The sequence below is a fragment of the Egretta garzetta genome, unplaced genomic scaffold, assembly GCF_000687185.1.
Source record: "Egretta garzetta isolate BGI_Z169 unplaced genomic scaffold, ASM68718v1 scaffold14, whole genome shotgun sequence".
NCBI classification, from domain to species: Eukaryota; Metazoa; Chordata; class Aves; order Pelecaniformes; family Ardeidae; genus Egretta; species Egretta garzetta.
In genome coordinates this window covers 4,014,936-4,029,721 of record NW_009259588.1, presented here as the reverse complement: position 1 = coordinate 4,029,721, position 14,786 = coordinate 4,014,936, and the positions used below count along the sequence as shown (strand labels likewise).

Here is a 14,786-nt window from a genome sequence, read left to right as displayed (position 1 = left end):
AACAGTAGCATTTCTTTTCTTCTGTTAATTTGAGAACTACATTGACAACAGGCATTGACTTATGAAGGACCTGATTTGAAGGTATCCCACCTTGCAGTTTTTAAAGGAAGGGGCTGTCATTCAGGTGAACGCTTCCACAAGAGCACTGGGTTGCATTTTGATTGCCTGTTTCTGACTGCTTAAGAAAAGTGTGATGTACTGAAGGAATGAGTTCAAAATAGTAATACCATTATCGGTGCCAGTATCAATTCTGGGGGTTTAGCTTTGTAGACTGTAATTTAAAGAAACCAGTAGATGGTGATGAGGAGTATACAGTAATTCTGGAGAAACTACTTCTGCAAAGACAGATTTTAATTGCTTTTGTAAACATCAATAGTCGTGTGGCTCAACATAAAAATCTTATCTGCTAGGGCAAGAGATTTCCCTTGCCATCAATTGGTTTCTCTTCTTACACCAAAGTTTATTGCAGTTTTTGCTGTGCATGTTGCTTTTGCGCATGCAGTGACTATTAGGTGTGTGAGATGATCCAGGCTTTTAGGTGGGATTTGTAATTATTTTTCTCAATGTGGTGATCTCATTGATTTGGTTTAGAAAACTGTTAGGACTGACTACCCCTGTTACGATTGTTGTTGGTGCGGCTTTATTTTATAAGTAGTTCACAGAAACTGCCTGGGAGATAAACGGTGCTGCAGAAGAAGAAAAAGAGCAATGGGGGGAAACAGACTGAAAATCTTAGTAGCAAAATTGTGATTGAAAGTTGTTAAATTACCCTCTGATGGGCACAGAAAAGATGACTTTTCTTCCAGATCCATATGTGCTCTTTCCCACATCTTCAATGAATGACGGTCTTACAGCATCCCTGTTTTTCTGTCCTGTTCACGTTGGTTAGACTCAGCTGGGTTTTGCTCTGCTGGAGAATCCTCATGGCTGGTAAATGCAAAGAGTACCTTGTTCAAACCAGTGCAATTTGGTTATCCATAGGAAGAGTACAAATAGATGGCAAAGGTGTAGAGATGAAAGTAAAAGCTTGCTTTTGCATACGGTGATAGGTTCAGCTCAGCGTTTCACCCTAAGGCTAAGTTTGTTCTCTTCAACCTGCACACCCCAAAACATGAGGCAAGTTACTTGTACTGCTGCAGCTGGCTCTGACCATCCACCCTTCAGCATTTCCCTTTCTCAGAACACAGCCTGTTTTGTCTGATTCAACATTTCTTTTCCTTAAAAGTTTCTATCCAAAGTCTCCCAAGGTTTTGAGCAGCATCCTTGATCCTGATCAAATGCCTTTCTTCACAGAGAGGTGAGGACAGAGGGTCATGGAACTCTTCCTGCCGTCAGTTCTTACCGTTGTACTTCTGAGCTGTCGAATTGCAGCCAGCATTTTGAGTTCTCAGCAGGTTTAACGTTTAGTCGCTGTGTCAGAAAGACAATAACATCACATGATCTCAAAATAAGTAGGGTGAAGCTATTGAATCCTGAAAAAGAAAAAAATGTAGTGCCTTAATAGGGCATTTCAAGCGCTTCTGCTGTGAGAGGGGGAAGTACTGTGGATACGTCAAAAATGTTCTTGAATACTTATACATATATTCTTAATGCTATGGAATTTTTATATGAACAGTAATTCCTTGTCAATAGTTATCTCCTTTTCTGTTTTACTTGTTGCATGCTACTGTTTTAGTGCTTACAGATATTGTTACGATTGAAGGACACATTGGAGAAATACCAAGAATAAAGAGGTATTGTATGTTTAATGGAGAGAAAGATTGGTTTTGCCCAGTAGTAACAGAGTTAGAAGAACGTAACTCTGAAGTAAATCCAATATTAAAAGTTTTGTAATAGCTCCTGATTTGCCTTTTCTGTCTTTACGCGTTTTTTGTTCAATCTTCTTTGGCTCTCTTTTCTCTTTAACATGTTCTTGACGGTGTTTGTTACTTTCACTTAAGTTCTCTAATTGCTTTCACCTTTTATGTTTACTTAATCCTCCTTTCAGTCTTTATCCCTGCTTTTGGTGATTCTTTATGCTTCTTCCTTTTGTTTTTCTTTGGGTAAATTTGCTACTTTGTTTTCCCTTCCTATGGCTTTGCCTTCCTTAGCTACAGTGCTCCCATGTGCCGTTTTTTCCAGTGTTGGCCCTAAGGAAAGGCAGCTCTGTATTCATTACGAAGCGAATAATTGTGGAGGGAAATGTGTGCAAGAGTACATAAAACAGTGCTTAATCCTCCTCCCTGAAGGTGCTGAAGAAGATCAAACAGGCTGGTGAGAGACAGCTGGGAAGTATAGAGCAACATCAGCAACCTTGTTGTGAGGAAAAAAATGCCTTTCAGGAAATGGTGAATAACCTCTAAGTTTAAAGATGTAACTGGGAAGGGGGAAGAATGGGTAACAGAACAAGCCGAAAACAATAGAAATTGCTGCTGCCAAGTCTGGGGTTTCCTGCATCTTTGAGGATTTTCTTTAAACTCACGGCTTTGAGCTGCTTGAGATATCTGCACTGAACGTTGAAGCTGACGGCTAAGGGATACTGCTCCCTGTCTGGCCGGGAGCTGTGTTTCAGCGGCACGCCGTGCAGCTCTGGTGGGATGCGCAGGGGTGGGGAGGGACCCTCCGTGGATGCCCCCTTCCAGCTTTCAAGCAGACATCATTTCCCAGCAGCTTCTGAGGGGTGCCAGCCTGTGGACTTGAGCGAAGGTGACTATTTCTTGAATACAGTAGGCCTGTTAATATCTGATGGACATCTGCGACACTGACAGGCGTTTGTTAAAGTTAACTAAAGGTGACTAAGCCGTGCCGCTTCCCCCTCACTTATCCTTGTATCGAACTAGCAAAATACCAGTCCAATTTGGATATGTTTGCTCTAATAGTGTTAACATGCTTCTGTGGGTCTGACAGTAGCCTGAGGTTCACAGCACATTTAATGTTGTTACAGTCTTATGGCAAAGAAATTCCATTACCTATTCCTTTCATATATTTGTATTTCAAGATCAGGCATTCTCCATCACCCTCGCGAGGCACATACATTTGCTATCAGAGGTGTATGTACATGCTATTAATATTACGTTACTTTTTTGTATCCTTTTTAACAAGTGAAAATGCCTTGACAATATTTTCATTCTGCATACTGGTATATCAAACTGACACATTTTTGGACTAACAATAGAATTTAATATCCTGATTAATTCATTCCAACGTCATCCTCTCTGCAAACAATGCCAAGTAATGTGGATTGCGTCTACTGACTTGTATGTAAAGAAGAGTTTAATTTCAAGCAGTCAGTTCTGAAAACTAGAGAGCTGTGATTAATTTTAAATTGTTTCTAGCTTGATTTCATTTACACTTGCTGTGAGTGATTCTGCTCTCTAATCTTCCTCATTGGACTTGGTTAGAACTACTGTTGTGTTGTAATCTTCATTAATTATCTATCAGTTAGTGAAAACCTGCTCTGAAGCATGACCTAAACTGTTAATTAACCTTTTCAGTTTAATAGACAGAATTTTATCTGCGGGTAGACTTATGTGGAAGTAAAAAATTATCTTTATGGCAGAAGACATTTATAGGACTAGAATGTTTGGGCGCTCAGATATAACCTGACTAGATCGGTTTGTCATGAAGCGGTGTTTCAAAGCCTGCATCTTCCAGTGAGCCATCAAGAAAGGAGTGGTTTTTGTCTGATAACTGAGATACAGCACTCATTGTTATGGAAATAGAACTGTGATTAACTCAGTTTTCAAACATGTTTTTCTACCAAACTCAGAAAAAGAAAACAAACAAACAAAAAAGGACTTCTTACAAGTTTGGGACACCTGTTTTGCTTAGTTAAGTTGGTACTCAACCTGTAAAGTCAGAGGGAAGGTAACTTAATGTAAGATAAAATGCTTTAGAAGTAAAACTTAATTGCAATGTTTTGCCCCATTCTAAGCTTTGAAAGGAGACCATAAATGAGATTTAAAATTATTGCTTTCTCTGGTATGCTTGATGTTGGTGTGGGCTTAATAATGCTGGTGTTAGACAGATTAAAAAAAACTTCGCTTAGCCTTTTCCGTATTGAAGGTGACAAAATACTTATTTTTAAGTTTTCTTGAAATAAGTATGGGGAAAAAAAGATCTACAGCATGTGAAAAAGTATGATTCAGTGTTTATCAAGTTATGTTTTATTAATAGCAACAATGCTGTAAACAGATGCTTTAGTGATTACTTAAAATGAAACAAAATAGTCCTTGTATGGAGTAGAGGAAAAAAGGATTTAAGGTCATGAATACTGTAACTAATGTTTTTTTTCTTTCTTTTTTTAAAAAAAATTAATTAAGTGTTTTACCAGCAGGCATCACTGTAGTTGGATATGCATGTACTGCTTGCTTTCTGGAAGCATTAAGCTCTTTGCTGAAGCTCATCTCCCAGTACTGCTTTTTTTTTTTTCTTTTTTTTTTCTTTTTTTTTTTTTTAATTCTCTGGTGTCTGGAGTGAAAAGTACAGGGATGTTACCATCCTTGAGTGCCACACAGTTTTGCAAGCCTCATATTAACTTGAACTTTAGTGTCATTCAGTAGGACTATGTGAAGAACTGTGGCCTTGCGTCATGTGAAAAGTAGCTGCCATATTTGATTGCCAGGCCATGGGTTTCCTGAGCCCGGGCGCGGGATTGGGGTGGATGTTAGTGTTCAGTGGATCACGTGGGAGGTGGTCATAGGGCTGGGGTTTCTTTCCTGAATTAAGAAAGTCTCTGAAGGTGAGAGAGGCTAGGTCTTACGTGTTCTAGTGAGTTATATTCTATGTGCAAGTGTCCTAAGGGTTTTTAATTTTTTTTTCCTAATGTATATGGTAACCTCCCTAGCATCTGAAAGACAAAGATCTGTAAAATCGTAGTGGTAGTACTTTTAGTTAACAAGATTTTCTAGGCTACTGCAGTGGTGCTTTTGGTTTTGTCGTGTCGTGTCCCCTTCCCCCCCACCGTTTTCCTAAGAAAACATGGATTATAAAGTTGTGCCTCCTGCACAGGTCTGTCATTATCTCCATTTCCTTCCCTTCTTACTATTTTTTAGTCCTTTGACAAATTTCAGACAGATTTGTGACCAGTTTTGTAGTCCAAAGAATACTCTTTTTCCAGAAGTTCCGTGGAAAAAGTTTGCTTCTTTGATTAATGCTCTGAATGTGAGAAAGGGGAGTGCACAAACTCAGTTCTTATTAGTGAGTAGTAATTCACATAGGTGTTCGCTGTGAGGGTGCGCGTTCAGAGGAGGTCACGCTTCCCTGGTTCTGTGCTCTGAGATGTTACTTGTTGAGGGGGGGGCAGGTGGTTTTTGTGGTTTGTTGGTTTTATTTTGTTTTTTTAAACTTCAGAATGGTGGTTTGACCCCAATTCTAAATGTATGAATTTCAAATTTTGGGTAGCTTGTTGTTATGCTGTTAAGCCTGATTGTTTTAAGAAAACTGTGAATCATTCCACTATGTTTTCAGCCAAATACAGTTTTAATATGGTAATGCAACTGAATATTTAAAAAATGGATAAACTAGTTTATTCCAAATAAACCACAATATTAGGAAATACAAAAAGGAGTGTTCTCTTCTAGTTTAATTTTTATGCCTTCCATAATGCAGTTGCTCTTGTTATACAATTAAATAAAATGGTGCCATGCTTGTGACTCCTTATAAATAAGCACTGGATCGGAAAATAACTGATTGTATTGTGAGACAAAGATATCGCTGTTATTGTCATGAAAAGGTAGAAGTAATTTAACAAATGTTAATAGCACAAGTACCTTATTACTAAATTCACAGCAGGATGTAATGAAATTTTTGTCAAATGCAGCTGCAGAAATAATGCCTTTTAATTCTCGTTGATGTTATTGTGTTACCTTTTAGTATTGACCGTTGTGGTGTCAGGCCAGTCCTACTCACTTCTTCATTAGATCACATTTTTGATTGAGAATATTCATGTGTCTTAAAAAACCTGAGAAAGACGGTATGCCAGAAGTAGTTGTTTATTTCTGGGCTGTTGTTGCTGTATCACAGAAATAAATTCGGAGTATGGATGCCACCTTATTAAAAAAAAACTAGTGACTCCTCAGAACAGGTAGTGGAGAAAGACTGTAGCTGAGGGATGAATTAGTTTTGTAAATAGCTATTGGTAGTGTAAGTTAGGAGATTTCGTTGAAAATGGTTTTTAATCAATCTGAATTAGACATCTACTTTGGTGTGCTAGCTGTAGCTCAGGTAGTACTTCATATTTCCATCCCTCCCTTTTTAGGGTAGGGGTTTGTTGGTTTGTTTTTTTTTTTTTTTTCTTTTCTGAAATATTTGACAGATTGTAGATGTAGTTTCATGTGCTATCAAAGAGTTTTCCAACTTCAACGGATATGTGCTTTCTCTCTTTCCTCCACTCCAAGTACTGGTTACTTTCCACCTCTTCTCAGGTATCTGGCATTAGCTTTCCCTTGCTGTCTCTCATCTGCTTATTCTCTAGGCTTTGTAGAATAAATGATACAAGTCTTATGTTTATAACTGGGGCACATTTTACACTACCTGTTGCAATAATATACACTTAATTGTTTTTATTCTTCATTGCTAGATCTTGCTTCTGAATATTAGTGAACTGTCATTTGTGCTCTTTAAATATAGAACTTGACGTGGTATGACTGATGTACTGTTGTAGGCAGCTGGTAATAGTATTTGTATTATACTTTCTGAATATTACTGGCTTCAGGAAAGGAGTTGTGAGGCAGTTTTCTGACCTGCAGTCTCCTTGGTGTGGGAGGAATATGCTTAAAACTTGGAAGTCGGGTTAGCCATGACCATGTTATCAGGATATGCTTCACAGCACTTTCCCTCAGACTTAGAGTCACGTAATTTTGAGTGAAATATATTGGTTCTCCATATAATAAGCTAAAAAATATTTAGTTGCTTAATGAAATTTTGAGGAAAAATATTTTAATCCTGCCATACAACTTATTTAAATATTGCTTTGTTGATATTTGCTTGAGAATCTGAAAATGAAACTGCTTAAATCATGTTAATTGAATAAACCAGGAAATGCAAGTGTGAAAAGGTCATGGGATGAAAGAATCTGTTCATTTTAACATGATTTATTTTACCTGTTAGTGTCTCTTTTTAAATGCTACAGCTGGTGGAAATAAATTACTCCGTCTCATTCTCATTTTCAGTCTTTGAAGTATAAATGCTACTTGTGAAGAAGAGCAAATCAGGACAAATATGATGGGACTTGTGCTTTGTATTGACTGCATTTTTGTTTCATTTGAAGGTCATTCTGTGAGACTGCTGGGTCAGAAAAAGGATAATGGAAAGCGTTTGGGGGGAGCACGACTGGATTTGCCAAAGATTAGGAAGAATCCACTGATAGAAATAATTTCCATCAATACAGGGTAAGAATCTTCCAAACTTTTAAAACATTCAGTACTGTCGAGGAATTCGGTTTATCTCTTTCTGCAGTCCTGGTGTGTTACTCCTGAGTTACGCAGGAGGCAGCAGGATGACCACTTTTAAATAGTAAAAGATTTTAAACGGCGTTCTTTCTGGAAAATAAATCCCTGCTTATGTGGGTACAAGAATTCTGCTGCTGCAGGGCTGCATACGATCATGTAGTCCTCTTTGTAAATTTATCTAACTCTTTCTCAAATGAAAAAGCCCTAAGAAAACTGGAGAAGAAAAAAGCATTTGGAGGTTTTTTTCCTGTGCTCTTCTGATTTCTAAGAAGGCAGTTTGGCATATCGTCAGTAATTCATTAAGATCTGTAAATGTCTTTAAGATCTGTAAACACCTGATTGTCAGCCCAGATGTATTAATGGCTAAATTAGGTACAGTTATTTGCTTCTTGCCTCTCTAATATATTTGTAAAGATTTACCATGCTTATATTTCAGCCTTTTCTTTATTTGAATAAGCTAGCTCTGCCTATCAAGCAAATCTGGGTGCCCATTTTTCCAGATGACTACAAGCCTTTTTCTGTTCTGTATTTCTGCTTTGAGGAATTCTATTTTAATCTTCTTTCCTGTGATGCTTTCCTTTTCTCAACTCCGCTTGGTCATCTCCCATTTAGTCAGTTTCTTAAAAAAAGCCCAAAACAACAACAGCAAAAAACCCCCAAACCAACCCACACAAGTCCTCCTCTGATTTTTCCTATCTTTTCCAACTTATGTAGTAATTTCCCAGGTGGTAAAATATAAAGTGCATTGCTCTAAGCATCCCAGGTAGGTGTGAACTTACTGCCTAGAGAAAAAAAATATGGTAGATCTTGGCTCTCTTTGTTTTGAATTTAGTCTAGCACTTTCATAAACATTTCATAAAAGTTTTGCTACTATCCTCTTCTGTTTTACTTCCTTGTCTTTCAGTAATCTTGCCTTCATAATTTGCTGTAAAATCCTGTGTGCTATTTAGGTCAGAATACCAGTTCAAGGCTTAGTGTGGTTACTTTTTCTTCCTCTGACTTATGGTAAACATATGGGTGACACTTTGTCATGTTGCTGAATTATAATACCTTTTTAAACAGCAGTTTTGTGCATTGAAGTCTGCATTTGTTTTTGAAGTCTGGATATGGGCTCTTCTGGTGCAGTTACTTCGTCATCTACATTTTTTTCCCTTGTTGTCTTTCCTGTTGACATCTTGTTTGTGCCCATGTGATCAAAATCCTTTTCATGATTAAAAATAAGCAAAGTATTCTTTTATGTTTGGTTGTGTCTGTTTCAGATGGTATAAATTTTTCTTTTCTATTAATATTTATCACAATCTAATATAGTAATATCTTTAGTTATATGCAAGGATGCAAACTGTTTGGCGCCATGGTCTTGTTTACAAGTCTTGATTTGTAGTAGTGCATTTAAGATGGTAAAATGTATTGCTATTTCCAATGCCAGGTTATAGCTAGCCTAATTATATAGAGGTTAATACAAGCAGGGTACTGTAGGGTATATACACTTGACATTAGGTGACTGATGAGGGTAACAACACTTGGAATTTTTTTTTTTTTTTTAATATTTTGAACATTCATGTTTTCATCCTGGGTTTTAAAAAAATTCTTTCCTAAGTTGATCAAACTGCAGACAATTAACATCTCCCCAAGATATTACCTTTGGAAAACCTTTTATTTAGAACCTGATAGTTTACAAATCCTAATTACTTTGCTTAGTAGTTATTGCTCTTCTTAGGTCAATAGAATATGTATTTTATACCATAGGATAATCTAAAAAATAATAGAAACCACAAAACTATATTTATTTACTGGAGAATAAAGTCAAACATGACTTGGTAAGACCAGAGTATTCTGAAAACCTCAAACAAGTCACTTGTATAAGACATCTAAATTAACCAATGTCGCATTCTATATTATATCGTATGCTCAGGAAATCCTGTGTCTCTTGAAATATGGGTTATTGTGTTTTCCCATCTTCTTCGCCTTCCCCCTCCCCAACCTCTCCACCTGTGTATTGCAGGTTATGTTTGTGGTTACTGCTCTGGGTTTGGAAAAAAGCATAGATTTGGAAAGGCAGCAATGCTCAGCAGTTTCTGAAAATATGAAAATATAATCAGTGAAGAACGAGACACAGTGCATGTTGCTTATAATGACTTGACTGTGCTCATTTTATCAGCTTTGCTGTAGTTGTCAGGCTATGGCAATTTTTAGTACCAACACCATATTTGATCTGAGCTGTTACCTCCATGTGAAGACTGGAGAGAACTTTGGAGATTAGTTTTTGCTACAGTGCTCTTTATCGAGAGGTGAATTTGGATCAGACTAGAAGGTCTTAAAATAGTAAGAAATACTTAGTTAAAAATAGTGGTTTCCTCTTTGGAAATACATTTGTCTGATGTGGTTGAGCGGTAGCGTCTGGGAGTAGCACGAGCAAGGCTGCTCCTTGAGGGAGGGCAAGAAGGGACCCATGGGTCCCACCAGCAGAGGCTGTGCCCGCACCACCAGGTCACCCTGTGCCATGGGCCTGAGGACTGTGGGCAAAGCCAGGGACTGGCAGTAGGACCCACCAGCAGTCCCAGACATGGCAAATGATCAGCCAGGGCCTGGGTCTATGCAGGGGCTCCAGTCAGGATCAAAAGGAGCTGAGCTGGAGACAGGACTGGGGAGAAGGCTACACGTAACACAGGTCTGAGGTCTGTCCTGGAGGTGAGCGCAGGGCTGGAGGCAGGCATGGTATTTAAACTCAAGCCAGGACTGGGGACATAGGCCTGAGCTTAACTGGGGCTCCTGGCCCGCAGGGGGCTGGTGGAGACAGCAGCTGAGGCTGGTCAGGTTGGTCAGGGCCTGGTGGTGCCCAGAGGGCTATGGCAGGCAGTGGTATATTCCCATTTACAGGTGGGGTCTTCATGAACTCTTGGCCTCTTCTGTAATTCTGTGGGGTAAGAAAAGGCTTGTTGGAGCATGCGTGTCCCTCGGCCCCAAAGTGCTGGAGATCTTTGATGGTTCACGCTAACTCCTTTCCCTCTCTAGTAGTATGAATACCTTTATGTATGTGGACACCTGCCAGCTGAGAATTCAGTAGGACCAGTTTATTTTTGGGAGTCTTCAAACACGCTACTTGTTAAGATCTCTCATTCTTGTACAACTATTTCCGAGAATGTGGGTGCAATTGAAATGCAACACTGCAGAGTAAGATTTGTTTCTTAACTCAAGATGGTATCAAATTATCTTCAGTAACTTTGACTTGGGGCCTCTTGTTATTGATTCTTTTTCTGAAACATGGAGGAGAAAAAAATTTCCTGTCCTGGAGGGTTCTGTCCTTGTATAACAGTGAGCTTTTTCCTTACTTACCAATGTACAAATGCATGCCTACATATGCACATATGTTTGTTTTCCCCAGGTTGCTGCTGTACATGAGCCTCCTCAGCCATTCCTTTGCATGGATCAAGTCTGTCCTATTAAGGGACACTGTGTTTCCAGTACAGTATGCAGTCTGTAATAATAATAATTTCAGCCAAACCAAAATGAAACCCCATTATGGAGTATCTGTGAAGATTAGTGCTGCTTCTGTCCGTTGTGAGCCAGGTCAGAGTTTTCACACAGTGGCACATTTGTCCCTAAAAAGGTGTTGCTGTGCCCTTAGAAGGACCTGGATATTGTTCAATGTTTGGCTTTTTGGAAGTAACAGGCAGTTAATTACAATTAACAACTGTTAATTTTGGTTGCTCTGAGTTTTGCTGTTTCCTCATTTAGAAATCCAAGATATCTTTATCTGTTTAATTTACCGTGGCAGTTAGTGATTTCTGTCAACTGACTGACTCTCTAGAAAACCTTCCATCCCAGGAGCAACGTGTTTCAGTTTCCAAGTATGTTCGCAGACTATGGTGAGTACCAGAATAGGGGCACAAGATACTTACCAGACTTCTCTGACACACAAAGATACGCCAGTGAATCTTAATTTTTCCATGTGCCAAATACATAGGGAATCCTTACCATCCTCGTATCCCATACAAGCTGTACATTGACCTCTGTAATTTTTCCCTAAGGAATAAGTGACCCTTTCTTCCTGTATTATTTGCTTTCTCTATTACCACTTAGAAAACATTTTTCAATATTTTTCAAATCAATTATTTGATTTATTTTTTTTTTATAGAATAGGCAGTTAATAGAAATCAGTGATTCCAGCAGAACTTGGATAGTTTTCTTACTATCTAGTAAGTTCTGCAGTGATATTAGTAGATCTGAACCTAGAAACAGTGATTTGTTCCTGTCCTCCAAAATAATTTTCTGCTTTGAATTCAGGGCATTTGGTTCAATTTCTTTCATTTTTATTTATGTTGTAAGCATGTATCCTACAGGTGTTCTTAGTGGAAAAAGCAAGACGATAGTAGTAGAATAGCATGCTAAATGCTGTTTGGAGAAAAGGCGTAAAGTTGTTCACTGATCTCCTAATCTGATTATTCCATGTTAGTTTGAAGTGAGTAAGAGAGGTGTTCAAATGCATTTTGCATTACAGCTTCATTTTGGTCTAAGGAAAAAATCTTTGCTCCTTTTGGTCCTGCATTAGTGCCAGTCTCATGACTTATGTAGCCACTCAGACAGCTGTTCTTAATGGGATCTCAACTTGGTCTTCCACCTTTTAGTTAAGTAATTCTGTATCCTGAACCCTCTACTTTGTAGCGTAGACTATTAATTATCGACCTATCTCTGTTGCTCGCATGGCCTGAGCTCCCTTATATCCAAGTGGCTACCACTCATGTACATTTCAAACACAATTTTATTTGTGCTTTGCCTGGATGCCGTGGGAAGCATGAGGGGAGTGTAGTACAAGCTGAATATGAGCCTGCACTAGGGCTTACTGTTGGGTGGGTTTGCATGTAGGTTCACTGAAGTGCTTTCTGTACTGCTGATGTGGCTGGCTAGAGAAGAAATCTAAACACACATTGTAACGAGGGATTCAAAACCAAAAGAAAAATAGCAGCGTGCACACATGCATTAGACTATCTTGAGAGTTAAGATCTGGTGCAAATCATGTTGAATTTGCAGTATGAACGTAACCAAAGGGCCAAGTCTCTGTCCAAGTTTTCCTGTTACTCTCCCTCACCTGAAGATGCTGCATGAATCCCATACAGTCTCATTCTCTTGTTAGTTTTATAGATTCCCCTATTAAGCTACTCAGAGGACAGGGAGATGTTTAAGACTCAGCCCAGCAAGCGTCTGGGTTTGAGTGTAGTTGCGAGGGAGTGCAGAACCACACTCGTACCGAGGACTGTGTAATTCAGTGGAAGCACTGGCCGCTTCTCAATCTGTACCTCTGTGTATGTTTTCTTTTGGGAGAAGGGCTTTTAAAAGCATTATTAAAATGAATAGTAAATTAAAATTACCCATCCAACCAAGCCTGATAGATTATTCCTGTAGTGCTAGAGCATCTTACAGAAGATCAGCATGATACTTTATCTCAGAAAGATTTTCAGATCTACTTTTGAGTCTTAAATACTAATTAAGATATAACGTGTCAAACTTGGTTCTCTCAGTGTTGAAGAAATGCAGACTTTCTTCTCACGGGACAGTCCTTGATAGCAAGCTTTGTATTGAGAGTAAACGTATATAGTAGTGCTTAGGAGTTTCTTTAGAAGTCTTTGATGCTTCTTGCTAATTTTGTAGGATTTTTCATAGGCTGTGCTTTGAAGTTCTGTAGTGGTGGTCATTTAGAATGTTTCTAAGCTGCTGATGTATCCAAATCTAGCAGAAGAATTAAAAAAAAAAAAAAAAAAAAAAAAAAAAAAAAAAAAAAAAAAAAAAAAAAAAAAAAAAAAAAAAAAAAGTAGTTTTACATGTAATGCTTGGTTTGTTTTATGAATCAAGTAACTAAAAATTCATCATAAAAAAAAAATAAACTATATCAATTGACTGTTGTCAATCCCAATGTTCCCAGGTAGGAATATTTCCCTGGTTGTGAATTGTGAAAGGTTAAAATTCTATTATTTCATATTTTCTGGTTTAAGCAGCTTTATGATGAATTGGGGTGATATAAGGATTGAATTTTCTCAGAGTTGCATTTTAAATTTTTATGAGGTGACATAATAGTCTTTCTATGTATTGCATTTCAGTATTTGTTTAGCATCAAGTATATAAAATACCCTGAAAGTTCATGTCCATGAAAGTATAGGTAATTGTTTGGTGTTTTGGTTTGGTTTTTTTAAATTGTGCCAAGAAAAGAGGGCATAAACTTAAATGAAATGCTTTTCAAGTCTGTAATTTTTTTTTGAAGTGGGTATCTGAAATACTTAGTTAACTTTGGTCACATTCTAAAACTTCCCAGCACTAGATGACTTTCTCCTTACTTACTTTTGGTGGTTAATAACTAGGTACCTGTGAGGTGTTGGGTTACAAAAAAGTGTAAAATAACTCTGGTGAGAGGTCTGGAAAGTCTTTGGCGTGGTATGCATGTATTCATTTTGCTATAGGTAAGCTTCATTGAATCAGCACGTATTTCAGGCTGCATTCAGTATTAAAAGCAGATCATATTCCATCTCTTTGATTGCTGCAGTTAGTTGAGATGTCTCGTGAACTATAAGTATCAGTGGCTTTCCCCATATGGCAGTATGTAGGGAGGCAGTGGCATCATCTCAGAAACGAGGGGTTTACAAACAGAAAGATCAGAAAGAGAGGCACGGGGCTCTGTTTGCCTCCTGATGGAGGGGTCATGATTGCTTCGGAGTCATTTGATGCCAGTGCACTGGCAGATGTGTAGAATCCGGTTAGAACAGCACTTATTCCTTTGCTGGCATAAGATACTCCAGTGAGAGATACTGAGGTCCTTGGGAGCACTTGAGGATACTGCAGTTTTTGAGTGAAACGTCGAGTTATTAATCTGCCAGTGCTGCAGGGAGTCAAGTGTTAACCAGGTGCAGGTGCAGAAGCAGGCACCCAGGAATAACATCACGTAGGACTGAACCATGCTGAACACAGGGTTGGGAGACTGGTCCGATGCGATTTAGGGTCTGTCTTTTTTGGTTTGTGGGGTTTGTTTGGTTTGTGGGGTTTTTATTTGGAGAGGTTTGTTTGGTTTGAGGTTTTTTGTTTGTTTTGAGGATTAGGACTGGGACTCATGGTACACAACACTCTTTGCAGTATTGGAAGCCAGAGTAAGTGCCTGGTCTTGCTGAAATTACTGCCTTTTTTTTTTCTTTTTCTGTTTTTTCTTTTGGGATTCATGTTATTTCCATAAGGGTTGTTGTACCTGGTTGGTTCTTGTCTAGCTGTGTCGCCCAGATGCTGAGTGGCTGCCCTACGCTGGCTTGGGCTTGTAGTGCTGATTCCACAATATTCTGCTCCTGACATACCATTTCAGAGTGTCTCTTCTCCAGAAGT

At 38.5% G+C, this 14,786-nt stretch overlaps 1 protein-coding gene across 1 annotated transcript in view; it reads left to right on the top strand.

Annotated features, from left to right (window-relative positions):
- Positions 1–14,786, top strand: part of CDKAL1 (CDK5 regulatory subunit associated protein 1 like 1) — a 418,320-nt gene that overhangs the window by 142,460 nt on the left and 261,074 nt on the right. Inside the window, exon 8 of the mRNA XM_009637900.2 lies at positions 7,250–7,370. Within this exon, the coding sequence (XP_009636195.2) occupies positions 7,250–7,370 (121 nt within the window). The remainder of the gene's footprint in view (positions 1–7,249; positions 7,371–14,786) is intronic.